This window comes from Pseudophryne corroboree, chromosome 5, assembly GCF_028390025.1.
Source record: "Pseudophryne corroboree isolate aPseCor3 chromosome 5, aPseCor3.hap2, whole genome shotgun sequence".
In the NCBI taxonomy this organism is placed as follows: Eukaryota; Metazoa; Chordata; class Amphibia; order Anura; family Myobatrachidae; genus Pseudophryne; species Pseudophryne corroboree.
In genome coordinates, this window is record NC_086448.1 from 610,381,828 (window position 1) to 610,409,433 (window position 27,606).

The following is a 27,606-nucleotide window of genomic DNA, read 5'->3' on the forward strand; positions in this document are numbered from 1 at the left end:
AGAATGGGGTGGTCTTCTGTTTGCCGGCGGTCGGGCTCCCGGCGCTCAGTATACCGGCGCCGGGAGCCCGACAGCCGGAATACCGACAATTATTTTCCCTCGTGGGGTTCCACGACCCCCATAGAGGGAGAATAAAATAGTGTGGCGCGCGTAGCGCGCCACCGTGCCCGTAGCGTGGCGAGCGCAGCGAGCCCGCAAGGGGCTCATTTGCGCTCGCCAAGCTGTCGGTAAGCCGGCGGTCGGGCTCCCGGCGCCGGGATGCTGGTCGCTGGGAGCCCGACCGCTGGCCAGCCGTAGTGAACCCACAGAATGTGCAAGCTGAATTGTACTACAAATCCAACGAGCAATAGTCTGCTTAGAAGCAGGAGCACCCAGCTTGTTGGGTGCACACAGGATAAACAGCGAGTCAGATTTCCTGACTCCAGCCGTCCTGGAAACATATATTTTCAGGGCACTGACAACGTCTAGCAACTTGGAGGCCTCCAAGTCCCTAGTAGCCGCAGGCACCACCAACAGGTTGGTTCAGGTGAGACGCTGAAACCACCTTGGGGAGAAACTGAGGACGAGTCCTCAATTCCGCCCTGTCCGAATGGAAAATCAGATAAGGGCTTTTTCAGGATAAAGCCGCCAATTCTGACACGCGCCTGGCCCAGGCCAGGGCCAACAGCATGACCACTTTCCATGTGAGATATTTTAACTCCACAGATTTAAGTGGTTCAAACCAATGTGACTTTTGGAACCCAAAACTACATTGAGATCCCAAGTGCCACTGGAGGCACAAAAGGAGGCTGTATATGCAGTACCCCTTTTACAAACGTCTGAACTTCAGGGACTGAAGCTAGTTCTTTTTGGAAGAAAATTGACAGGGCCGAAATTTGAACCTTAATGGACCCCAATTTCAGGCCCATAGACACTCCTGTTTGCAGGAAATGTAGGAATCGACCCAGTTGAATTTCCTCCGTCGGGCCTTACTGGCCTCGCACCACGCAACATATTTTCGCCAATTGCGGTGATAATGTTTTTGCGGTTACATCCTTCCTGGCTTTGATCAGGATAGGGATGACTTCATCCGGAATGCCTTTTTTCCTTCAGGATCCGGCGTTCAACCGCCATGCCGTCAAACGCAGCCGCGGTAAGTCTTGGAACAGACAGGGTCCTTGCTGGAGCAGGTCCCTTCTTAGAGGTAGAGGCCACGGATCCTCCGTGAGCATCTCTTGAAGTTCCGGTTACCAAGTCCTTCTTGGCCAATCCGGAACCACGAATATAGTGCTTACTCCTCTCCATCTTATCAATCTCAGTACCTTGGGTATGAGAGGCAGAGGAGGGAACACATACCCTGACTGGTACACCCACGGTGTTACCAGAGCGTCTACAGCTTATTGCCTGAGGGTCCCTGGACCTGGCGCAATACCTGTCGAGTTTTTAATCATGTGGAAGACTTCTGGGTGAAGTCCCCACTCTCCCGGGTGGAGGTCGTGCTGAGGAAGTCTGCTTCCCAGTTGTCCACTCCCGGAATGAATACTGCTGACAGTGCTATCACATGATTTTCCGCCCAGCGAAGAATCCTTGCAGCTTCTGCCATTGCCCTACTGCTTCTTGTGCCACCCTGTCTGTTTACGTGGGTGACTGCCGTGATGTTGTCCGACTGGATCAACACCGGCTGACCTTGTAGCAGAGGTCTTGCTAAGCTTAGAGCATTGTAAATGTCCCTTAGCTTCAGGATATTTATGTGAAGTGATGTCTCCAGGCTTGACCATAAGCCCTGGATATTCCTTCCCTGTGTGACTGCTCCCCAGCCTCGCAGGCTGGCATCCGTGGTCACCAGGACCCAGTCCTGAATGCCTAATCTGCGGCCCTCTAGAAGATGAGCACTCTGCAACCACCACAGGAGGGACACCCTTGTCCTTGGTGACAGGGTTATCCGCTGATGCATCTGAAAATGCGACCCGGACCATTTGTCCAGTAGGTTCCACTGGAAAGTTCTTGCGTGGAATCTAACGAATGGGATTGCTTCGTAGGAAGCCACCATTTTTACCCAGAACCCTTGTGCATTGATGCACTGAGACTTGGCTCGGTTTTAGGAGGTTCCTGACTAGCTCGGATAACTCCCTGGCTTTCTCCTCCGGGAGAAACACCTTTTTCTGGACTGTGTCCAGGATCATCCCTAGGAACAGAAGACACGTCGTCGGAACCAGGTGCGATTTTGGAATATTGAGAATCCAATCGTGCTGCCGCAACACTACCTGAGATAGTGCTACACCGACCTCCAACTGTTCCCTGGATCTTACCCTTATCAGGGAATTGTCCAAGGAAGGGATAACTAAAATTCACTTCCTTCGAAGGAATATCATCATTTCGGCCATTACCTTGGTAAAGACCCGGGGTGCCGTGTACCATCCATACGGCAGCGTCTGAACTGATAGTGACAGTTCTGTACCATAAACCTGAGGTACCCTTGGTGAGAAGGGTAAATTTTGACATGAAGGTAAGCATCCTTGATGTCCCGAGACATCATGTAGTCCCCTTCTTCCAGGTTCGCAATCACTGCTCTGAATGGCTTCCAAAACTGTCTCCCTGTCTGAAGGAGACATCGGTAAAGCCGACTTTAGGAAACGGCGAGGGGGAGACGTCTTGAATTCTAATTTGTACCCCTGAGATATCACCTGAAGGATCCAGGGGTCTACTTGCGAGTGAGCCCACTGCGCGCTGAAATTCATTGAGACGGGCCCCCCACCGTGCCTGATTCTGCTTGTAAAGCCCCAGCGTATACTGAGGGCTTGGCAGAGGCGGGAGAGGGTTTCTGTTCCTGGGAACTGGCTGATTTCTGCAGCCTTTTTCCTCTCCCTCTGTCACGGGGCAGAAATGAGGAACCTTTTGCCCGCTTGTCCACGAAAAGACTGCGCCTGATAATACGGCGTCTTCTCATGTTGAGAGGCGACCTGGGGTACAAACGTGGAATTCCCAGCTGTTGCCGTGGCCACCAGGTCTGAAAGACCGACCCCAAATAACTCCTCCCTTAATAAAGCAATACTTCCAAATGCCGTTTGGAATACGCATCACCTGACCACTGACGTGTCCATAACCCTCTACTGGTAGAAATGGACAACGCGCTTAGACTTGATGCCAGTCGGCAAATATTCCGCTGTGCATCACGCATATATAAAAATGCATCTTTTAAATGCTCTATAGGCAAAAATATACTGTCCCTATCTTGGGTATCAATATTTTCAGTCAGGGAATCCGACCACGCCAACCCAGCACTGCACATCCAGGCTGAGGCGATTGCTGGTCGCAGTATAACACCAGTATGTGTGTAAATACCTTTTAGGATACCCTCCTGCTTTCTATCAGCAGGATCCTTAAGGGCGGCCATCTCAGGCGAAGGTAGAGCCCTTACAAGCGTGTGAGCGCTTTATCCCCCCTAGGGGGTGTTTCCCAACGCACCCTAACCTCTGGCGGGAAAGGATATAATGCCAATAACATTTTAGAAATTATCAGTTGTTATCGGGGGAAACCCACGCATCATCACACACCTCATTTAATTTCTCAGATTCAGGAAAACTACAGGTAGTTTTTCCTCACCGAACATAATACCCCTTTTTTGGTGGTACTCGTATTATCAGAAATGTGTAAAACATTTTTCATTGCCTCAATCATGTAACGTGTGGCCCTACTGGAAGTCACATTCGTCTCTTCACCGTCGACACTGGAGTCAGTATCCGTGTCGGCGTCTATATCTGCCATCTGAGGTAACGGGCGCTTTAGAGCCCCTGACGGCCTATGAGACGTCTGGACAGGCACAAGCTGAGTAGCCGGCTGTCTCATGTCAACCACTGTCTTTTATACAGAGCTGACACTGTCACGTAATTCCTTCCAACAGTTCATCCACTCAGGTGTCGACCCCCTAGGGGGTGACATCACTATTACAGGCAATCTGCTCCGTCTCCACATCATTTTTCTCCTCATACATGTCGACACAAAAGTACCGACATACAGCACACACACAGGGAATGCTCTGATAGAGGACAGGACCCCACTAGCCCTTTGGGGAGACAGAGGGAGAGTTTGCCAGCACACACCAGAGCGCTATATATATACAGGGATAACCTTATATAAGTGTTTTTCCCCTTATAGCTGCTGTATAGTTAATACTGCGCCTAATTAGTGCCCCCCGTCTTTTTTTAACCCTTTCTGTAGTGTAGTGACTGCAGGGGAGAGACAGGGAGCTTCCCTCCAACGGAGCTGTGAGGGAAAATGGTGCCAGTGTGCTGAGGAGATAGGCTCCGCCCCTTTTTCGCGGACTTTTCTCCTGCTTTTTTATGGATTCTGGCAGGGGTTAAATGCATCCATATAGCCCAGGAGCTATATGTGATGCATTTTTTTGCCATCCAAGGTGTTTTTATTGCGTCTCAGGGCGCCCCCCCCCAGCGCCCTGCACCCTCAGTGACCGAAGTGTGAAGTGTGCTGAGAGCAATGGCGCACAGCTGCAGTGCGCTACCTTGTTGAAGACAGGACGTCTTCTGCCGCCGATTTTCCGGACCTCTTCTGCCTTCTGGCTCTGTAAGGGGGCCGGCGGCGCGGCTCTGGGACCCATCCAAGCTGGGCCTGTGATCGTCCCTCTGGAGCTAATGTCCAGTAGCCTAAGAAGCCCAATCGACTCTGCACGCAGGTGAGTTCGCTTCTTCTCCCCTTAGTCCCTCGATGCAGTGAGCCTGTTGCCAGCAGGTCTCACTGAAAATAAAAAACCTAATCTAAAACTTTCACTAAGAAGCTCAGGAGAGCCCCTAGTGTGCACCCTTCTCGTTCGGGCACAGAGATCTAACTGAGGCTTGGAGGAGGGTCATAGGGGGAGGAGCCAGTGCACACCAGATAGTCCTAAAGCTTTCTTTAGATGTGCCCAGTCTCCTGCGGAGCCGCTATTCCCCATGGTCCTTACGGAGTCCCCAGCATCCACTTAGGACGTTAGAGAAATATAATTAGCAAAAATAAAATAACACTTGAGGCTTCTACATAAACTGCTCACTTCTTTATGTGTTTATAGTCATCAATCTATGACTATAGGGGGTAATTCTGAGTTGATCGCATCAGGAACTTTGTTAGCAATTGGGCAAAACCATGTGCACTGCAGGGGAGGCAGATATAACATTTGGAGAGAGAGTTAGATTTGGGTGGGGTGTGTTCAATCTGCAATCTAAATTGCAGTGTAAAAATAAAGCAGCCAGTATTTACCCTGCACAGAAATAAAATAACCCACCCAAATCTAACTTTCTCTGCAAATGTTATATCTGCGCCCCCTGCAGTGCACATGGTTTTGCCCAATTGCTAAAGAAATGCCCTGCTGCGATCAACTTGGAATTACCCCTATTGTGTGAAATATCAAAGTGACATAAGAATATCCACAGTGTACCCGGACTGGGCAATCATTTCTCTGTTTATGTCACTTTGCTGTTTACTTTCTAATGATACAATAATTTCAGTGCAAATGGTTATGTGTTCCACCTGCAATTGGGCTATTCAACATTGCATCTGATTTCCTTACTATAAAATCTCTCTCCTACAAATGTTCTACATTGGTACAATTGCAACATATAGTTCCAACATAAGTTTTGATACTTATGTGAACCACATTTTATGTGGCGCATGTAAACATTACCTAAGGGAACTGAATGATAGTGAATGTTACTCACAAGAGATTACTTAGAAGGGAGTATCTACACAAACAGATTTTAACCGAATATGAGTAGCTCCATTTCCAAATAGGAACACTAAGGGGGGTAGCCAATTACCCACGATAGTGTCGTGGGCACGAAAAACAGGTGTTTTTGTATTTTGTTATCCCCCTATCCAATTAGGTCCCGAAAAAAAGAACCCTAATATATAGGTCATGCGAAAAGCCATGGACCTATGTATTATCGCAGCACTTATCGCGGGTCTAGGTGGCGCTTATCATGGCTAGTACTGCACTATAATGATCTGTTTTTTTTTAAATATTATTTTTATGAAGCAATATACATTAAAAAGTTACGTTTTATATTTTTTCTATAAATCTACATGTTACAAGTGTACCCCCTAACCAAGAGTCTTATTTTTTCTCTCACTTAGGTAGTACATATCTGACTCTAGGGAGCACCACCAACTTAGAAATGTTTTCCCAAACACTGGCTATTACATTTAAAAAGTTGGTTTTGATACAATACCAATACCTCCCACTGGGAGGAGAATCTAGTACGGAGTCCAAGCCATGTCTGCCCGACTTATACATAAAGGTAGCCCCAACATAACATCTCTTGCTGACATGGCTGATCCAGGGTGAAATAAGCAGTATTTAAGGAATAGCGAAGTTCCAATGAATGAAATACTCACTTGGTGTTACCTATGCATTGGAATGTGGACACGTGCCATATAGGTCACCACATGCTGAATGCAACATGAAGGATATAGACAGAGGTCATTGATCTCTATGTGGATCATACTATCAGTGCACACTATAGGTCCTTTCCAAGATGCAAAACACCCGCTATACAGAGCAAAATTCAATGCATCCCAATTTGCGCGAGTGTTCCTAAATTTCTGCCATGGCACTTAGGCTTGGGGCAAGATGGTGGCATTTGAGGATGTATCCGGACTATAGGTCGACAGTAAAAAGGTTGACAGCCACTAATGGTCGACATGGTCATTAGGTCGACATGTCAACACAGTGCTTATGGCTAACAGGTACAAAATGTCAACAGGTTCAAATAGTTGACATGACAATGGTTGACATACATGTGGTCGACACAACTTTTTAAGTGTTTTTTATTTCATACTTTACCATCCACATGGTCTACAATTGGGAATAGCAACCTTGCCGCAGCATGGCGAGTGAAGCAAGTTATGCAATGGTGATGCAGTACACTAATTAGGGTTCCCTGTGCTCTGACCGTGAAAAGGGGTGTCAACCTTTTTTGTGTTGACCATTTTCCATGTCGAACTTTTCATGTGTCAGTCTTTTGTACCTGTCAACCTTTTGAATTGTCTACCTTTCACATGTTGACCTAGTGACCCTGTTGACCATGTCGACCATAGAGTTGCCATATTGACTGTCGACCTAATCAGGGTCGACCTAAGGATCCACACCCATAATTTATACCGTCAGCGCACATCATATGAGATGCAAAATCCCTGCTATATAGAGCAAAATGCAATACATATCAATTTGCACGCGTGTTCCTAGATTTTTGCCACGGCACTTAGGATTGGGGAAAGATGGTGGCATTTGAGGATAAATAGAGGAGACAGTTCACCTCAATTTGCCTAGCAGAAATCATCTAAACACACCAGTGAAATACCAAGGCATTCTTCAGTGTGCAAGCAGGGAGCTGTGTAAGTGAGGCCCACTGACATTTGTCAAGTGCAATCTGGACCTGAACACAATGGAACTGTTGCACGGTTGGCATACGCCAGTTTGTGTAGGGTAACTTGTAGCAAATCGCACTACACATGGTCAGAGAAGGATGGAGGTAATTGCAGCCGTCGACAGTGATACACAATTTGAGCGTATCAATCTTTTTAAACTGAAAAGGGAAAATTGTGGTGTAAAAGGCATTCTCATGTAAAGAAAGGTTGAGTGAGAGCATGTGCTCACAATGGCAGTCCATGCAGACTGGCCAATGAGAATGTATTATGTATCTAGAACAGGGCAGGTTCAAGTACACACAGATAAGGGGACTAGCAGTAAATTAGGCACATATGCTACAAGCACAGAAGACGCAAATCTCAAAGTGTGTACAGAACATGTGCAAATAGGCTAAGTGTCCGTGCATGCTTCCTTAAAGTAACATATGCCCGTTTTACTTCCAGCTCTTCATCAGTCCTAGTTTGTGCTGCTTTTGGCACAGACATCACTTAAAAGACAGATCAGTGTGTGCTGACAGCAGTGCCGTAACTAGACTTTTTAGCGCTGTGTGCAAGTAACCGCAACGGCGCCCCCCCCCCCCCCCCTGTCATGTTTTGAAATGAATGCTACCTCTCCCTCCTCCCCATCCCTTCCTATAATTCACACACCGCTAGTTACGCCACTGCCAGAGCGGCAACTAGACATTTTGGTGCCCTCTGCCAGAAAGAGAATTGCCCCCCTCCGTTAGCCACATTACACTGCATGGTCACATTACACAGCACGGTTGCGTCCGCCAGTTACATTACACAACACGGTAGCGTCCACCAGTTACATTACACAGCACGGTTGCGTCCGCCAGTTACATTACACAGCACGGTAGTGTCTGCCAGTTACATTACACCGCACGGTAGTGTCCACCAGTTACAGTACACCGCACGGTAGTGTCCACCAGTTACAGTACACCGCACGGTAGCGCCTGCAGTCACATTACACCGCACATTAGCGTCCATTAGTTACATTACACCGCACGGCAGCGTTCATTAGTCACATTACACCAGACAGTAATACTCCAAATATATATATATATATATAGTTTTATACCATAGCAGAAGAATATTTACACACAATCTTATGTATTCAATTTATAGGGTTCATTACATAAATGTATATGCAGTTTTGGGGTTTGTTTTTTTACAAAATCTCTGCACTAGTAGTTTATCTAAAAAGTCACAGAGAGAAAGTCCAGAATTTCCAAACACAAGAAAGTATTTTTTAATGTTGTTTTACTGAAATAAGTAGTAACTAGCAGCACATACCTACAATATAAGGAGCACTTGCACGAGGGGTGGGAGGGAATGGAGGGAGAGACTTCACTTGCTGTGATAAGCAGCAGCTGCAGCCGTCGTCTCTCCTGTACCCGGAAGTCAGTGTACAGTGCAGGAGAGCAGGAGGAGGGGGGGCGGAGCAGAGCCCAGCAGCACACGGAGGACGGAGAGACTCACACACACACAGATTGCCCAGCGCTGCCTGCGATCTATATTAGCAGCGCTGCCTCCGGCGGGGAAGGAGCCGGGCGCAGCGCTACTAATATACTGTACACTACAGCGGGCAGCGCAGCAGCTAATCAGTGTGGATGCTGATGGTGCGCCCACAGCGCGATTGCGCTGTGTGCAATGCCCCCTCAGCACACACCTAGTTACGGCACTGGCTGACAGTGGGCTTCCATAGAAATCAACAATCCCAGAGATGCATGCATTCCGGATCATTATGTGCTGTAAGCAGCTGCATGCTATCACATGGGTGGTTAGGTAGCTCCAGGGGATAGTGAAAATGTGACAGTAGGCAGTAAATGCTGAGGTGACTTTCTACTCTTGCAGATATGTGCAAATTCACTATGTGACCAGACACTCAATACTGTCATATAGGGGCAGAGGAGAGTTACCACAAGGCAACTAAGGTGGCTTCTTAGGGCCCTGTGGGTCTTAGGAGGGAAGGGGCTGTATGGAGGGCATTTCTGCTGCCAGCTGTTGGGTGCCGGATTCAGTGCACTCCTGTGTCTCCACTCCTGCAGTATTGTGCTTGTGACCCGTCATGACACGTGTTTAGGATGTCAAATGCCCAGAGAGAGGAGCCGAAACGTGCACAGAGAAAAACATGAGGTCTTCCCGTGTACTTTATCACAGTTTTTTGGCAATCAGAATGGGGGGTGGATGGGGCAGGAAGGGGGGGGGGGGGGGGTTTGGGGGCACTGACTGATGGGAATACATACTTTTTACTGGCGGGCAGGATGCAGGCTGTCAAGGCCCTGGCATCGGGGCGAATCACCCACGAGTGGGAATAGACACTGTGCGCCGGGAATCCGGCGTCAGTATCCTGACCACCGGGATCTCGACAGCCGGCAAATTGATTGAATCCTGGCTGATGCTAAATAAATATGCTATTATACTCTATTTTAAGTACTACTGTGTATAGACGATGGGGGCCTGCCTGCTACAATCAGTGGGGCACTGATATATAAGCAATACAATCAAACTGACTGAAGAGGGTAATAATGGGTAATCAGGGCCGGTTCTTGCCCTTGTGGCGCCCCGGGCAAAAGTTAGGGGCGTTGCTTAATGCGGGGGCATGGTCAGTCACGCCCCCATTTGTAGCGCCGCTGAAAGGAAATTTAAAAAAAACAAACAAAGTATACTTACTATACCCCGCTCCTGATTCCAGACCTGCAGACCTCCCCCGGCGCCGCTCTTCTCCTCGGATCTATGGGAGAGACGTCAGTCATGACGTCTCCCCCATAGCACAGCATAGGCACTAGAGGTCAATTATGACCCCTAGCGTCTGTGCTACAATGCTGTGCGGTGCGCGATGACGTCATCGCGCACCGCACAGCAAAGGTCCTCTCCATGAAGGGAAACTAGACGCTTAGCGTCTGATTCCCTTCACAGCGGGGGGGACCAGCGCCACGAAGGGAAACTAGACGCGTAGCGTCTGGTTCCCTTCTCACAGCGGGGGGAGGGACAGCGCGGGGGCACTGCTGGGGGGCACTCAGCACAGTGGCGGATCTTGCCATGGTGCGGCGCCCTCCGAATGGCGCCGGTGCCCTCTGAAAGACGGCGCCCCGGGCAAAAGTCCTGCTTGCCCGTGGCAAGATCAGCCACTGTGGGTAATATAAAATGCTGATATAAAATGCAGTGAGTGAGTGGATGTAGTGCAGTGAAGGGGGAAAGTAATATGTTGTTACAGACTATAAGGAGGAAAACAACAAATAATGTAAGAGGCATATATCAGGAACAAAAATATAGCGCTATGGATTGTTTGAGGGAGGGGAGCCCCAAATCGATATCTTGCTTAGGGCCCCGTGTGGTCTAAATTCACCTCTGTATAGGGGGCCAGAACAAGATGGAAATGTGGGGCGTGGAAGTGCTCCAATGTATGCGCATTAGTGTTATATTTATTCTAAATATGCTGCATCTCCACATATTTAGGAGGGGTTGGTATCTATATACCGGCGCCCGTCATCCCGGCGGTCAGAATCCCGACCACGGGATGTGGGGCACCAGAATGCCGGCAGCGGGGCGAGTGCAAAAGAGCCCCTTGCGGGCTCACTGCGCTTGCCGCGCTGCGGGCACGGTGGCATGCTAAGCTATTTATTCTCCCTCCAGGGGTGTTGTGGACACCCCAAGATGGGGAATGGGTGTCGGGATCCCAGCGCCTGTATGCTGAGCGCCAGGATCCCGACAGCCGGGATATTGAATGCATCCCATTTAGGAGTCATAAATGAAGTGCTATTGTAACTCTGAGATAACTTATACCCCTTTTCCACTAGCTAGCACGGGTCGCAGCCGGAAGCCTGACACGGCTGCGACCCGTGCTAGAGCCCCCTTCTACACTGCGCTCACCAACCCGGCATATTGCCGGGTTGGTGACGCTGCTAGTGATGCGGCAGGGGCGGCGCTGGGAGATCATATGATCTCCCAGCGCCGCCCTTCCATACAGTGTAAACGGGAGCCGTGTCGCATCGACACGGCTTCCCCGGATCATTCCCGTGTCCTACCCAGGTAGCTACCCGGGTTGGTGACGCTGCTAGTGATGCAGCAGGGGCGGCGCTGGGAGATCATATGATCTCCCAGCGCCGCCCTTCCATACAGTGTAAACGGGAGCCGTGTCGCATCGACACGGCTTCCCCGGATCATTCCCGTGTCCTACCCAGGTAGCTACCCGGGTAGGATTCACGGGTCACTTGATCCGGGTTTTTGCGGGGAGACCCTCTTCCATTAGCAAAAAACACGGGTAAATGTGCGCCCCCGTGCATTTACCCGTGTTTTTAGAGCTAGTGGAAAAGGGTATAATACAGTGTGGCAGACACACAGACATGAGAACAAGATAAATATTAATCAGCAGAAAATAAGCGTGAAAGAAATAGGTTGGAGAAGACTGTAGATTTGTCTGAAGCATCTGTGAAGCTATCTGAGCCTTATACAGTAAGCTCACGCACTGTGCTCATAAATCAGGGTAAGCCCGTCCTGAGGTGTTACACTGACATTGTAATGCCACCCTGCAGGAGGTTGTATCCCTCAGAGATGGAGCAACATTATGATCTGATGTCTGTCATTACACTGCACAAAGATATGAATAGAATGCCAGCTCTATATCACGGTCTATGAGGATTACTTCTATTCATTTAATATTTAAAAAACACATAAAAATAGGGTGCGTTTTTTTGCTTCCCTGCGATCAGGTAGTTGCCGCCTACAGGGGGAGGGTATAGTGTGTGTGCAGGTGTGCGATCGCATGTGTAGCAGAACTGCACAAACATAAGTTTGTGCAGTTTCTGCTCAGCCCAGGACTTACTCAGCCGCTGCGATGATCGGGGCCGGAGCTGACGTCAGAAGTCCCGCCTCCAAACACCTCCTGCGTTTTCCTGGACACTCCTTTAAAACGGTCAGTTGCCACCCACAAACGCCCTCTTCCTGTCGATCTTCTTGCGAACGACGGTGCATTCAGAATTGTCGCACCATCCCGTAGCTGACCGGCGATCCCCGTCGCTGCGGACCGTCGCGCCTGCGCATTGCAGTGCATACACAGTTCAGATCTGATCGCAGGCCGTGAGAAAACGCAGCCTAGCAGTCAGGTCTGAATCGGCCCCTATATTAGATTGTCCTGCTAAACCCCATTCTGTGTCATCAGTTATAAGCAGACATGAGTGTCAGATGAGTGCAGGTCTGCAATTGTGCACTTGCACCATTTGCTGTTGGAGCATGGGTTTAGTTTTATTAGGTCTCGCCTTCAGACTTACAATATTTAAAATATTGTAATAATGAATGTATGAATGCAAACCACTACTCCTTGTATTTGGTTTTTCTTTTAAATTACTCCATAGCTTGGGAAGAATTATGCCTTAGGCTAAACCAATGGTTCTTACACTCAGTTCTCAAGACACACTAATGCCCTTTCACACCGCCGCTTCAACATGCGTTATTCCTGGGTTAACCCAGGTCGTGGCACGGTGTAAAAGGGTCCCAAAAAAACAACCAGTAAATCAAACCCGGGTAGCGAACTTGTTGGACGCCGGACGACCCAGGTTATGGGTCAGTGTGAATGGGTAACCGGGGCCCATCTGACCCGGGTCCCGTTAACAATGTATGGAGAGCCAGCTTACTGACGCTTGGAGATGATGTCATCTTCAAGTGCCGGCAGAGGAGAAGCCCTGCAAATAATCCAGTCCAGCCTGCAGCGTGAATGAGTTTCAAGCTGCTGTGACATGGTTTGAAACCCCTGTTCAGTGACCCAGACTGGAACCTGGAATTTGGAGTGAAAGGGGTATAACAATTTAGATCTTAACCATATCTATGATTTAGTACAGGTGACTTAATTAGTATCTCAGCCATTTTGATTTAAAGCTGGCTACACACTGATCGATATACTGTATCATCCGTTCTATCACATGGACAATATATTGGCAGCGGATCGGTTGGTGTAGACAATTTGTTAAATAAATGTACCTAATGATCTACCATCATGAAAGAAACTTGTGCATACTGTTGATAAATATCAATCACCTAAATAGGGGACAGGCAGAGTGAAATTACAGGAGAATAGTATGAAAAAAAGGTTTCACCTGAAGTCTGCTAATACTTTGTACTTGCTGTACAGTAGCGCACGCAGGGGTGGTTTCCGAGTACCTGGAAACCCCCCTGATGAGCCAAATGTTTTAATACTGAGACGGAGACAGCATTGTCTCCGTCTCAGCAAAAGCCGCGATGAACAGCTGCAGGAGCAGCAGAGAGCTACAGCAGGTACAGTAGCTCTCTTCAGTGCATACTGAAAGTCCGGGGGCTGGATATTGAAGTTCCGCCACAGCAGCTCCCTCCCTCCTCACAGAACTCCCGCTCCCAGTCCATGTACACTGTATGTATGTATATATATATATTTATATACATACATACACACACATACATACAGATAGGTGCAGCACTCCTGGTGTCTTAAGTAACGCAGCCTCAAACAGGTATAGGTAACAGCAACGTTTCAGTGCCCTTTATTACTGGCATGGGCACTGTGACACAGACACACACACACACACACACACACACACACACACACACACACACACACACACACACACACACACACACACACACACACACACACACACACACACACACACACACACACACACACGGAAACCCCCTGGATAAATCTTGCGTTTGCCCCTGACTGTATAACAATGCTGATTTCTATTGGTGGGGCTGAAGATGGATTTATTCTTTAATATGTAAATTGTTTCCAATTAGGAACACATTAAGCAGATCTAGAAATCTGACACTAATCTTCATGACACATGTATCGTCTTGCACTGCACTGAACACGTTGAACACCGCATATGGTAAATGTAGGAAACATGATCTCACTATAACCAGACGCAATGTCTGTCTCAGGGAACACCCAGTTTTAGGTAGGATACAAAATGATTTCTTATCCTAACACCTCATAAGCGGCCAGCATCTGTGGGTCTGTATGAAATGATCTTGTTCCAGATATTCCAGTCATCCACTTAATCTTTTTTCCAAATAAATGTTAAAAGCTGACAAAATGAAGTGGTCGTTAGATGGACTAACCACACTACTGGTAAAAAGATCTGAATAATAAAAACCACCTGCTACAGAGAAACCAGTCAGGACTTTCTGGACATTGGCTTAATGAAATACCATGGCACAGTGGTTAGTATTGCTGTCTGACAGGACCGGAGCCAAGAGTCTAATTACAAGAAGGACTCTTTGTGGAGTTTGGGTGTTTTTGTCTGGTTGTTCTGGGTTTCCTACCAGTCACAAACATACTGGTAAATTAACTGGTTGCAGGAGTGTCGGAAACTGGGAGGCTTAATGGGGTTTCTCCTCATATGGAACACGGGAACAGGGGACTGCGGAAAGCACCCAGAACTAATGCGGGTCCAAAGAGTCTCTGCTGTAATAAATGCTGCAGAACTGGATCCTGATATCCACCTGGCAGGAGAGTGATAAATGCAGAGAGAAAATGCCGCAGCTGGGGTCCGTAATACATGTGGCACAATGAATCCAGCTGGTAGGCGTACTGGGGATATACAGCTGCAGTGACTGGCATTAGTGGCTCACAGTAGCGCTATAGCACAGTGAACTGAGGAGAGGGCCCAGCTATGATAACTGGCTCTGGGTTGTGCACAGGCAGTGTGTATAGTGCTCAAGAAAGTGTGGAGAGCGCCCAGCATTCGTAACTGTCTGGATTTGTGCACAGGCAGCAGAGAGAATACACTGGAAACTGTGAAGAGCACTGAGCAAGGATAACTGCCTCTGGGTTGTGCACAGCCACAGGAAAAACACACAGGAACTGAGGTAACTAATACAGGAACAGACTTCCCCCCTGCCCAGTGATGTCAGCGGGGGTGAATGGCTTTCCATAGCAGGACGCTATGGAAAGCCATTCACCCCGCCGCTCATCTGCTGGTAATACCAGTAGATGAACAGCGGCCACCGGCGATGTAGCGGGGGTGCGCATCAGTGCTCATCGCCGGGGCATATACACTGGGCGGTTTTGAGCTGAAAGCAGCTCAAAACACCAAAAGTGAGCTGCTTTCAGCTCAAAATAGCCCAGTGTGTATGGGCCTTTACACTCTGTGGATGTCAAAAATACAGGCTACTAAAGAAAGTTGTTCTGGCCAGGAAAAATGGTCAGGGAGAGGTTTAAATAATGCACTACCTGAAATTAGGGGGCGTGGCCACGGCAGCAAGGTAGTAGGCAGCAGTTTCCTGGAGCTCCCCGGACCAAGATCCTAATTGCCCATCCGGACTCATACCCAGCGGCTCTTTTTTGCACACACTGGACCCCTACAGGTTTGAGTAGCCAGTGGCGCACTGTGGACCCGCTCTGTGCCCCTGCAGAGCGTGACAGCCGACTTCAGTGCCGCGGCCTGTGTATCCTGCTTGGCCCCGGGGCGTGGCTGTACTTCCGGTCGCGTGTCCCCGACGGTAGGCTCCTGTCTCCTGCGGTGGTGTCTGTCGCTGTTGCTGGCAATCTGGTCCCCCGGCGGTTGGTGACTTTGCACTGTATGTACTCTGCCTGTGGGAGCTGCTTGTTGCTATAGTGGGGCTGCTCTGGACGCCCGGCGGCCATCTTGCAGGCCCACACAGTACACTGTAATAGCTGACTCCATATGTGGCTGCTGCCTCAGCGGAATTGCTGTGTTCCTGGACACCTGTTAATTGCCATCCCTGATTTCAGTGAGTACACAGTGCCCTGCCTTTGTTCTATCCTCTCCTACTATACATTATACTTTCAAGTATGAGGAGCTCTTATAAACTGCCTCTGCTCCTGCAATACACCTGCAACTTTGTTTCATATTGGGAGTACCCACTTTGTGCCTGATATCCTGGTCTCTGTTTGGTTACCTGCATTTATACATAATGGTGAAGGATCGTGACCGTGCAGCAGCTGTCAAGCTGGAAAAGTTTGCCAGGCAGCTTGCTGACCAGGGCTCTAAATCCCCTTCTACACCTCAATGACCTGCTCAACCCAACCCCCCCTCTGGGGCGGACTCTGGCGCTTCGGCATCCTGGTCGAACCCCTCTATTCAGCAGGTGCTGGAGGCTATTGCGGGTAGTGAAAAACATCTGTCTGATAAAACTGAGAAAGTACAGTGTGATCTCTCACTGCTGCGACATGATGTGCAGTGTATCCGAGAATGAGTTGGAGAAGTTGAGACCAGTGTTTCTACCCTTGAAGACTCCTGTGGCCCCCTACAGAAAAATGTCTCCACGCTTTCAAGTCTCCTCAATCCAGGCTAAGCTCCTTGACATGGAGGGTCGCCTGCGCAGAAACAACGTCAGGCTCGTTGGCCTCCCTGAAAAGGAAGAGGGCTCCAATCCTGAGGAGTTCCTGGAGTCCTGGCTCAAGGAATTGTTTGGAGCTGCCTCCTTCACCCCCCAGTTTGTGGTGGAGCACGCCTACAGGGTACCTTACAGGCCCCTCCCCCCTGGTGCTACTCCGTGCACTTTTATTGCACGGTTCTTACATTACAGAGCTAATGATTCTGTCCTTCGTTTGGGATGTACTATGGGCCCTCTCACTAGAAATGGTGTAAAGATTTCTGCATTCCCAGACTTTGCCGCGGACGTTCAAAAGGACCGTGCCCAGTTACTCCCTGTTAAATGTCGCCTCCGTGACCTTAACCTCTCTTATTCTATGCTGTTTCCCTCTAAGCTTCGTGTGGTGGTGGAGGGTGAATCAAAGTTCTTCAATTCTCCTCAAGAGGCGGTGGCATGGCTGGATCGCTATGCACCGTGTGCCCGACAGCTAGCTCCAGACTAGTATCCTGTATCTGTTTTCTCTATATTTGTTTATAATGTATGCTGGATATGCAAGTATATGTCCGGGGAGCCACTGTGCTTTGGTGGTTTTGGTTTTTTGGTTATCGCCTCATCCATACATATACTTTGGTTTACTGTGTATTGGGGGTTTTTAGTTTCGGAATCCAGGTATGCCACTGTTTGGGGAGGTATACGGGGAGGGGGGTAGTTGGAAAATGTTTTGTTCTTCTACTTTTTTTTGGGTTTTAGTTTTTTGTTTTTCATACATGTCTACTGCTTTTTTTTTTATATAACTGTGTACTGGTACATTATTTTTGTGTATTTGCTAAATATGCGATACTGGATTAGCTCTGTTAGGACTACAGCCCGCTGTTCTTTGGTGATTTCTGCTGGTTCAATCTTAGAGCGCTATGATATTTTATGTACCCTGTGCTGAGGGGACAGTCTCTATGCTACTCACTTATTTTGTTGCTACCTTTGCTAATGGACTTGAGCGCTTTTATTACCATATTGTGTTTCATGTGGGGTGTATTTTTCAGGGGCCGATTACCTTTGCTCTCCTTCAAACTCTTATTATATCACTTATGCTATGCCCGATTTAAAATTCTTGGCCTGGAATGTCCAAGGCATTAATAACAAGGTAAAACGCTCTCTAGTATTGAAAATGGTCAGGAAATATGACCCAGATATTGCTTGCCTTAGCGAGACTCATTTGGAGGGTACTAGACTGATGTCGCTCTGTCGACCTTGGGTCGGTGGGCGTACCACGTCTCCCACTCCTCTTTTTCTAGTGGGGTCTCAGTCTTGATTAAGAAAACTGTACAGTTTGAATTACTCTCGATTAAGACTGACTCCCGTGGACGGTTTGTATTTATTGAATGTAAACTGTGCTCCCAACCCTTCTTTATACTGGCTGTTTATATTCCCCCTCCTTTATAGCCTCCTCGCCCCATACTCCAGTTATTTGTTTAGGGGATTTTAATAACCTTTTAGACCCTTTCCTGGACAAATGGAAAACGCCACTCTCTATTATGGCTGGTGGCGGCCCCTCCAGGTTTGCCGATTATATTAATAGTCTGGGATGGTGGATGCCTGGCGGAGCAGTCATCCCTCACTTCGTCAATTCTGCTGTTTCTCTAAAACCAATGGCTCCTTTTCCAGAATCGACCTGGCCCTAGTCTCCCCTTCTTTGTTACCTAAACTTACTGATGTCCATTATGAGGCCAGAGGAAGTTTAGACCACTCAACCTTGTTGTCTCTTAATGTTATGTGCCAGAGGGGACAATCCTATTGGAAACTGCACCCGTCCTGGTTCCTTCAGATGAATGATGGCCCTGATCTAGAGAAGCAATGGGAGGGATACTTTGCTCTTAACACTGGGTCTGCACATGTCACTGTGGTCTGGGATTAATTTAAGGCCTATTTGCGATGTACACTTATTAAGCGAATTTCTGCCCTTAAACTGTCCTCTCAGACATCAGAGAGGGCTCTGAAAACCGAATTTTGAAATTTAGAAACACAATATCTGACTGACGGTTTACCTACCACTAAAACCCGCTGGCTGCTGGCTCAGTCAGCCTGGTTGGCTCATCTGTCGGACAAGACCTCTAGGTCACTTATGTTTAGAGCTCAGAATATTTATATGCAAGCAGATAGATCTGGCAGTCTGTTGGCCCATTTAGTGCATTATAATCTACCTGGGACCGTTATTACACAGGTGATTGACCCTTCCGGTGCCACTGTAGATAATACATCCGATATTGCGCGTACATTTCTTTCCTATTACAGCAATGTTTATAAGTCCCATTCAACCTGTTCGGCCTTTGAGCTATGTCACTTTTTGTCTACCTTTGCCCTTCCTAAACTCTCCCCTAAGGCTAGCGCTTCCCTAAATGCACCTATAACACTTGAAGAGGTGACTGCGGCTATTGGCTCCTTTCCGGGTGGTAAAGCCACTGGGAACGATGGCCTCTCCATCGAACTATATAAAAAGCATGTCGATATTTTTGCCCTGATCCTACATTCCTTGTATCTAGACCTTTTTGCTGTGAATAGGTTTCCCCCCTCTATGTCTGAGGCTGTTATCATTGTGTTACCGAAGCCTGGCAAGGACCCCAGACTCCTAGAGTCTTGTAGACCAATTTCTCTTATTCCCACTGATGCCAAGATCCTGTCAAAAATTTTAGCCCTGAGGCTGAACACTGTTATTAAAATTATTATTCATTTGGATCAGTCCGGCTCATGCCTGGCATGCCCACATCCACCAATTTACGCCGCCTGTACACTGTTCTCCAAGCCCCTCATGACTTTCCCTCTGACTCGGTCATAGTTTCCCTGGATGCGGCCAAAGCCTTTGACAGTGTGGAGTGGCTTTATTTATGGGAGGGTATGTGTGGTATGGGCTTTGGTCCAAACTATGTACGTGGACCAGGCTCTTATCAGCAACCAGTTGCCAGGATCTCGGTTAACGGGTTTATTTCTGACTCCTTCTCTTTGTCCCGGGGTACTAGACAGGGGTGTCCCCTTTTTCCCACACTTTTTGCTGTTGCCATCAAACCCCTTGCGTGCATTATTCAGTCTAATCCCGGCATACTGGGTATAAGCGTTGGCTCTAGTGTGCACAAGACTGCCCTCTATGCGGACAACCTGCTGCTGTTTTTGCAAGACTATATAGTGTCCATGTCACAACTTCTACAGGTGATAGAGGAGATTGGTAGATTTTCTGACCTTCTCATAAATTGGTCCAAATCATTTATAATGCCAGTCATTGGCTCCCCTCCTGCTGTTCCAAAAATGTCCTTGCCATTGTGCTGGACTAGTCAATTTAAATACCTCGGCATACAGATCACTAATGATCCCTCCGATTTTATCCCCTTAAATCTCGACCTATTAGTGCAACAAATTATACGTAAATCTAAATCATGGTGTAAACGTCCATTGTCGGTTACCGGCAGGGTCAACCTTGTTAAAATGATATTGCTGCCCAAGATTCTGTATATACTCTTACAATCTCCTGTCTATATATTTCCCTCATTCTTTTAGGAAATTGAATAGCATTCTCTCTTCACTGATTTAGGCTAACGGGCGACCCCGTCTGCAGTTAGATGTTCTCACCAGACCTAGGGCGGAAGGTGGACTAGCGCTCCCCAACTTCCAACTATATTATTATGCTGCTCAGTTTACATACCTCAGGCTCTGGCTACAGGACATTGATGTGCAGTCCTTGCATGTGGCATTTCTTCACAGCTACTTCCCTGATTTTTCAACTGTGCAGGTTCTGCTAAGCGGGAATTTATCCCTGTTCTCTCCTCCCATTGTTTTTCAGGCTGCAAAGATTTGGCAGGCGCTGCGAGTGCTCACTAAGTTTGATGGTTCTGATCCGGATACTCCCCTCTGGTACTCTCGCTGGCTTCCTGAGCTGAAGTCTCTTGTTGGGCGTGGTGTATGGGACCCCAGATCTGTGTTTTGTTTGTCCCAACTCTATGGTGGTAGTACATTGAAATCCTTCCAGCAATTGCTAATGAGTATTAATTATATGATTAAAGTAAGTTTTATTTTCTAGTAATCCCAGCAGCGCTCCCACTCTGTTTGTTTTTTTGTTTCTATCATAATCACGGGGGTCGCAAAACATCCCTTATTGTGGGCAGCAGCAGCAGTATTACTATTAAAATACTTCTGAAAAGGTATTGTAAAATAGGAATTTCTCCACCGGTGAATCAGCGCAACACCTATTTTCTAATACTTAATTGCGGGATGAGTTTGGTTTGCCCAACTCATATTTTTACCGTTTCCTCCAGCTTCGTCACGCACTGCGGACCCAGTTCGGGGACTCTCCTTCTGCAATTCTCCCGTTTCCAGTTAAGACTTTTGTATTTATTCTTAGCCACAATAAGACGATTTCCCTCTCCTACCTACATCTCCTTGCCTTGCATCACACTGACCCACTCTCTTGCTTACGTGCGAAGTGGGAGGTCGACCTAGGCCTGGTGGTTGAGGAGGAATGGGAACTTGCTATGACATACCCACGTGTCGTTACCAAATCTCTTAGGTTTCAGCAGATTCAATTTTTCATATTTCATAGGACTTATATGACACCAGCTCGACTTGCTGGGTTTGTAGGTAGGCGCTCTGACGCCTGCCCTAAATGCGCAATTGCCCAGGGTACTTTCTGGCATCTTGTATGGACATGCCCTATTATACAGTCCTTTTGGTCTCGGGTCAGGTCGGTTCTGGAAAATACTGGGATTCCCCTGAGAGTATTAACCCCTAAATTATGTGTTCTTGGGATAGTGGGCTCTGATTCCCTGTCCAGGTGGGAGGAATTATACGTTCATAATGTGCTTTGGCCAAGGTGTGTATTGCATGACTTTGGATGGATCCTAAAGGACCCACTTTTACCTCCTTCAGGGCACTGGTGAATAACTCTATCTCTAAGGAATGTTTTGTTTACATGCAATATAATGCCAGTTCTAAATTTGGGAAAATATGGTCCCCCTGGCTAGAATCTATATATTCCTCACATGACCCCTCTTTATAACATTTTTAGCCTTCTTTCGACCTGTAGCAATGTCCTTGGGTTTGGTTCTTTGGAGTTGGTTCTTTCTGGTTACTCTCGTTACTTGCAGTACACTTTTCCCTTTGTATTTACCATGCGTTTGTTTGTTTGTTTATTTATATATATGTTTGTTTTTTCTTTTCCTTGTAGGCATTTGCCTGCTTTCTTTGGTTAGGTTGTGTTTTAAAATTACATGGCACCTAATGATATATTTGAGTACAGATTTGATATACCAATTATTTATTGTTATTGCATGTATCTTAGCACTATACAAATGCATCTGACATGCTTTCTATAAAACTGATGATGCACTGTACTGGGTGTGTACCACACGACTTGTAACATGTTTGGTTGTATACTGTATGCCATCTATTATCTGTACCTGACACTTTTTCGTGAATAAAAAGTTTACTCTATTAAAAAAAAATAATGCACTAGCTGCTGATCGGCTCTGAAGTCATGTGCAGAGCTCTGGTGCGGGACTGAGAAGAAAACGATCAGCTGGCTAGAACTAAGATAGAGGCACCCATACCCCGGTGGCGGCAGGATCAGCATGTGTAATTGGACAGTTCATGGTGGGAGCATGGCGTTAGACACCTCTAGACAGCCTAGGAAGCAGTTGCAAGGCAAGAAAGCGGCAGTGCCAGGTAAGATAATGAGGACAGCCAGTCCGGCATGTGACATGGGGTTACATACTATACCCGAGGTTAGGATTGGGGAGGTTAGGACTAGACACTCTAGGAAGGGTTAGGGAAGAAATACTTGAATGTCGGTGGATTGGAGGTATATAGCATGCAATATCATAAGACTGCATGAAATACGGCCTTATTGTGAGAAAAAACAGTTACATGTTTGGATAACTTTAAATTCAAGTAACTGATAATCTGGTTGTGTCTGGGGTTAGAATACTAAATGGCCCAGCTCCTTAATTGTGTGTGATGATAAGCAACGTGGTATATTTAGTATCTGGGATCTATAATCTGGTAAATCAGCATTTAACACAAAGAAATAAGTGTTCCCATGATGGCCAGTAACTGCCAGTAAGTAGGCAGACACCGGTATGTGTCAGCTATGAGAACATTGTCCACATGTTGGAAGGAAAGAACTGAACTGATTATGACAAAGGATGTTGGGCCTTATTCAGTTTGGCCTGCTAATGCAATGCGATCGCATTGGGGCCGGTTTTAGCCACAGAGCACAATGGCAGGTCCCGATCTGAGCGTGGCGGTCAATGTGATCGCATCGCATTGATGCGAACGTCTCTGCCTGATTGACAGGCAGAGACGTTTCACGGCATTGGAAATGGGGGAGGGTTCATGGCGGCTGCTTAACGTCAACACACGGCCATTGCGAACAGGAAAATGGTGGCGGGCCGAATGCTATCGCAGCCAGGTTGCAGAGGCAGGGGGGCTTCACTTATTTAGTGATGCGATTGCAACTGAATTAAAAATCACATTGTTGTCCGCCATTAGCATGCTGGGCGGCTTTACCCTGGCTGGCGGACCCTAGCATGCGATCACAAGCAGTTGCGGTGTTGCCTAAATTGCAAAACTGCAGCTGATGCTGAATAAGGTCTTTTGCGCATAGTCAGTTGACAAAATATATTTGACTAAATCCTTTCCTGTATAATGCAGATTATTGGGCTAATTCTTTTATATCTGGAACACTTGTTGTAAAAGTGGAAATTAAGACACTACAGCCTAGTATACCAATGGCTCTCACCTCAGAATCCCCATAATCACAGACTTCAGATTAGATGTAGACGTGTACGGGTTATTTGAAAGGATTTATTTCCTAGTATAGTGCACTCTGGTTTGAAGCAGGGAAATGAGGTTAATCTCTATTGTAATCTCTATTTAATCTTGCCCTGTCTCAGTAATCTCTTCCCTGTAGGCACATTATGCAGTCAGACACAGCCTTCTTCTTTCGATGTGTGTTTTATACTTCAAGTACTTAAATATATCCTGATTCATAAAAGTTTAGCTTTATATCTATCTTCACATTAATAAATATTTGACAGATAATTTAGTAAAAATATCGATGTTAGTTATCATTAGCATATATTTATATAGCTGCAGCATATTCAGACATAAGACCCGGGAAATACATGGGTATGACCCAGGTCTATCTACCAAGGAATTTCCTGGGTCTCAGTCTCAGTCGACCCCCATTCACACTACACTAAAAACCCCGCAAATTTCCAGGTCAGATGCGTAATGCACACTGAACCCAGGTCTACCCTGGAATCTGGTGTGTATTTAAAGGGGATGCTTTTATGCATATTAGCCTTTGATATTTGTTAATGGCAAATTAGTGGTATTATTTCCTATTTAAATATATTTTGCTTTAAAACCGTGCTACTTACTAGGTAATTATTTTTTATTGTTTCTTACGGAGATGCTCCCACTCACATTCCCCCTCCCGCACCCAGTATCATCTAGTATTAACAGTCGTCAGTTTCAGATCTGCCCTTCTCCTGTGTGAATGTCCTGTTACTACGCAGCATTTGCATAGTCTGCTGTGTAATAGTCTAAACTATCTGGGTTATGTTATAGCCATTAGCCGAACAGCCAATAGAGACTTTTCTTCCAACCCAGGTCCAGGTCAGGATAGGGAGAAGAGGCGCTGGAGATGAGCTCATCTCCCAGCGTCGCCTCCACCTCCGCTGCCGGCTCCACCTCCCACCGCTATGGCAACCGACCCGGCAGTTTGCCGGCTCAGGAAGCCACCAGAAGAGGTAGGAGATTCTCCAATGCCGGATCCCACCCGGAAAGGACCCGTTTCCTATTCCAGGGTGGGATCCGGCATTAGAGATGTGAAAGGGGTATTATTCTTTATTATACTCCTTCAGACATACAGCAAAAATCTAACTTTTTGCCCATGAACCCGTGTTTTTGGTATTATCTTTGGGTTTCCACCAAAATGCCCTCCTTTCCCCCCCAAGGACCACCTTCTGCCCAGGGCTCTTCTCCGTACTCCATGTGCTATGGAGGTAATTAATAACAATATTGTTCTTTACAGGTGGACTACTGGTCTCAGCAAGATTACCTGGACATGATTGCACTTGGAGAACCAGAAGTTTCTGGATTCCAAGTCATCAAGGGTCTGCTGGCACCTGTAGTCCCCAGCACTTATTTATTTGGGTAGAATTGTGGAAGAGTAAATCTGTGGTTTCTTTTATTATAACTGAAAAAACACTGAAAGCCATCTTCTAAAGTGTGGTTTCACTGAAGTTTCAAACCCACTCCTTAGTAAATTTAGCCCAAATGTTCACTTTTGGCTATGACCATGTAGCTAACTTTTTTGTTACACATTTGTGCCAGGTAGAGCCTGAGACTTGTAGTTCCGTAGTTTCTTTAGGTTTCCTAAGGCCCTAAGCCATGTCTACAGAGAAAATAAATTTGGATGAGAAGTCGCAGCGGACTGTTGAGTTTGGATTTTGTGAATTACAAAACGTGCAAGTTTAACACATCCTGGGATTGTAGTTTCACACAAAATAAAAGAAGGTTCAGATGCAATTGCCTTTTATAGAAGAAGTATAAAGGATTAAACCAATATTCTGATTTTTTTGTCTGGTTCTCTATGAGGGAGATAATGAACACAGAGAGCAATGAGCATTGAATGCAATTCATCAAAATAAAGGATCAACTGAAAAGTGATCTTAAATACGTTTAAGGTGACTAGGCCACCTCAATTTGTAGCCCTCGTTCTCCCCTTAACCACTGATGGCTATAATACCTGCTCTAGGCGACATCTTAGTTCTGTTTCTTCCACTTCCCAAGTAGCTTTATCATTTGCAAAGCGCTGCTGGATCTCATGCCTGTCTGTAGATTCATCCCGCAACTCCGATCGGAAGTCATCCAGTAAGCCCTTAAACGCAGCAAGGAGACGACGATTTTCACTTGCCTAAAAAAAGCATAATATATGTTTTCACTATACATAATATAGTATTAACATATTTACCTAAAATGAAATTAATAACATGGGATATGGGGATTTAAAAACAAAAACAAAAAACATTGTACAAATGGATAAAGCTTTATATAATTTTTTACATTAGAAATGTAAAACAAAAGCTAACAGTTTATAGCTATATATATATATATACTGTATATGGTAATGTACTGTACTGCTAATTCTGAATTATACTGAGTTAGCACACACACACACACACACACACACACACACTGTGCCTGCGTACTGTGGCAGCTGCTAGTTACGGGTCACATGACCCTTTGTATACATGGCGCTTGGGCACCACTATTTATCCTGGTTTCCTTACGGATGTAGGGTATGAGATGCAGCCCAGATCACTGAGGTGCTCAGAAGAAATGTTGGCATGGCAACATGACTGCGTATTGTGTATCACATGACTGCTAGCAACAGCTACAAATGACATCAGCACATGCCAGTTATACAAATATTATTACAACAACGTAAATGGATAGTTTCCCTTAAAATGTATTATAGAGAAATTTATATACAAAACTCATCATTTATGAAGTCTTTAGTATAGTCTGGAAAATGCTAGGTTTTGGTTTAGGTCTGTTTTAGTCTGCGTTCATTTTAGTTACTGTGATTTAAAATTAAAAAAAAACAAAAATCAAAGAAAGAACTAATACAGTTATTGTTCCTACTATCTAGAGCACACAGAGCCTTCCAGATAAGGTATAACTTTTTGCATTAGTATGAAAATGCAGACCGGTTACAGCCAACAGATGCACCGCCTCTGCCCCACCTCTGACTTGGCCCCTAAATTCTTTAATGCTTTGCACAATGAAAGTAGCAGAAGGTACCTGGGGATCACATATATATTTATAGTGTTAACACTGATCAATAAAATTCATATCCCTGTTTCCTTTATGGTTTTCAGGACACTATGAATAATGGCAGCAGGATGTAATGGAGTTCAAGATCGTAGGAAGTGCTGGATACTGGTGGATCTTGGATGTTTTTTTAAAGGGGCAACCAAGGCATGGATTTGCCTTTTAAGTGTTTGCACCTTTAAAAAAACGTCCCAATATTGGCCAGCATCCCTCACCTCCGGCAATCTCCATTATAAACCATATGGGTTTCCAAACAATTTGAAGAAAAATCCAATTTCAAATATTTGTAAAAAAAAATAATAATATTTGCCCAATAAATACATCTTTGTGTCTTATTATTGTGACCCCAGGAATACCCTGTCACACCTCCTAAAATAGAAAATTTCAAAAGTTGGACATGGCTATGCCACCTACAAAATTGGGTATGTGCCACAATAAGTGCCAAGGGCCGTATCTAACACTTTTGAAGCACTATGTAGTTCCCTATGCCCCTACATCAACCTTGAATTACTGCATGAACCAGAGACAGTTGAGAAAGGACACAGCTTCCAAATTACCACTCATCAGGACAAATGTGCCAACAGCACCCTCACACAGGGTTGACCCGCTGAAAGCAAGATAATAAGAGATAGCCACTTGTAGGATCTCGCTGTGGGGGAAATGTATGATGCAGAGGTAAGTGTTGAATCTAAAACATTATGCACAAAATGGCATACACATTGGGGGTCATTCCGAGTTGATCGCTCGCTTGCAGTTTTTAGCAGTCGTGCAAACGCTAAGCCGCCTCTCTCTGGGAGTGTATTTTAGCTTAGCAGAAGTGCGAACGAAAGGATCGCAGAGCGGCTACAAAAAAAAATTGTGCAGTTTTAGAGTAGCTCCAGACCTACTCAGCGCTTACGATCTCTTCAGACCATTCAGTTCCGGATTTGACGTCACAAACACGCCCAGCGTTCGGTCAGCCACACCTGCATTTTTCTTGGCACGGCTGCGTTTTTTCGAGCACCCAGAAACGCC

General features: G+C 46.5%; 1 protein-coding gene across 4 annotated transcripts in view; it reads right to left on the reverse strand.

The window, feature by feature from the left end:
- MTCL1 (microtubule crosslinking factor 1) overlaps nt 1–27,606 on the reverse strand; it is a 350,167-nt gene that overhangs the window by 24,485 nt on the left and 298,076 nt on the right. For all 4 annotated transcript variants that reach the window (XM_063923490.1, XM_063923487.1, XM_063923486.1 and 1 more), the window contains one exon: nt 25,505–25,672. In XM_063923490.1, coding sequence (XP_063779560.1) covers nt 25,505–25,672 — 168 coding nt within the window. The remainder of the gene's footprint in view (nt 1–25,504; nt 25,673–27,606) is intronic.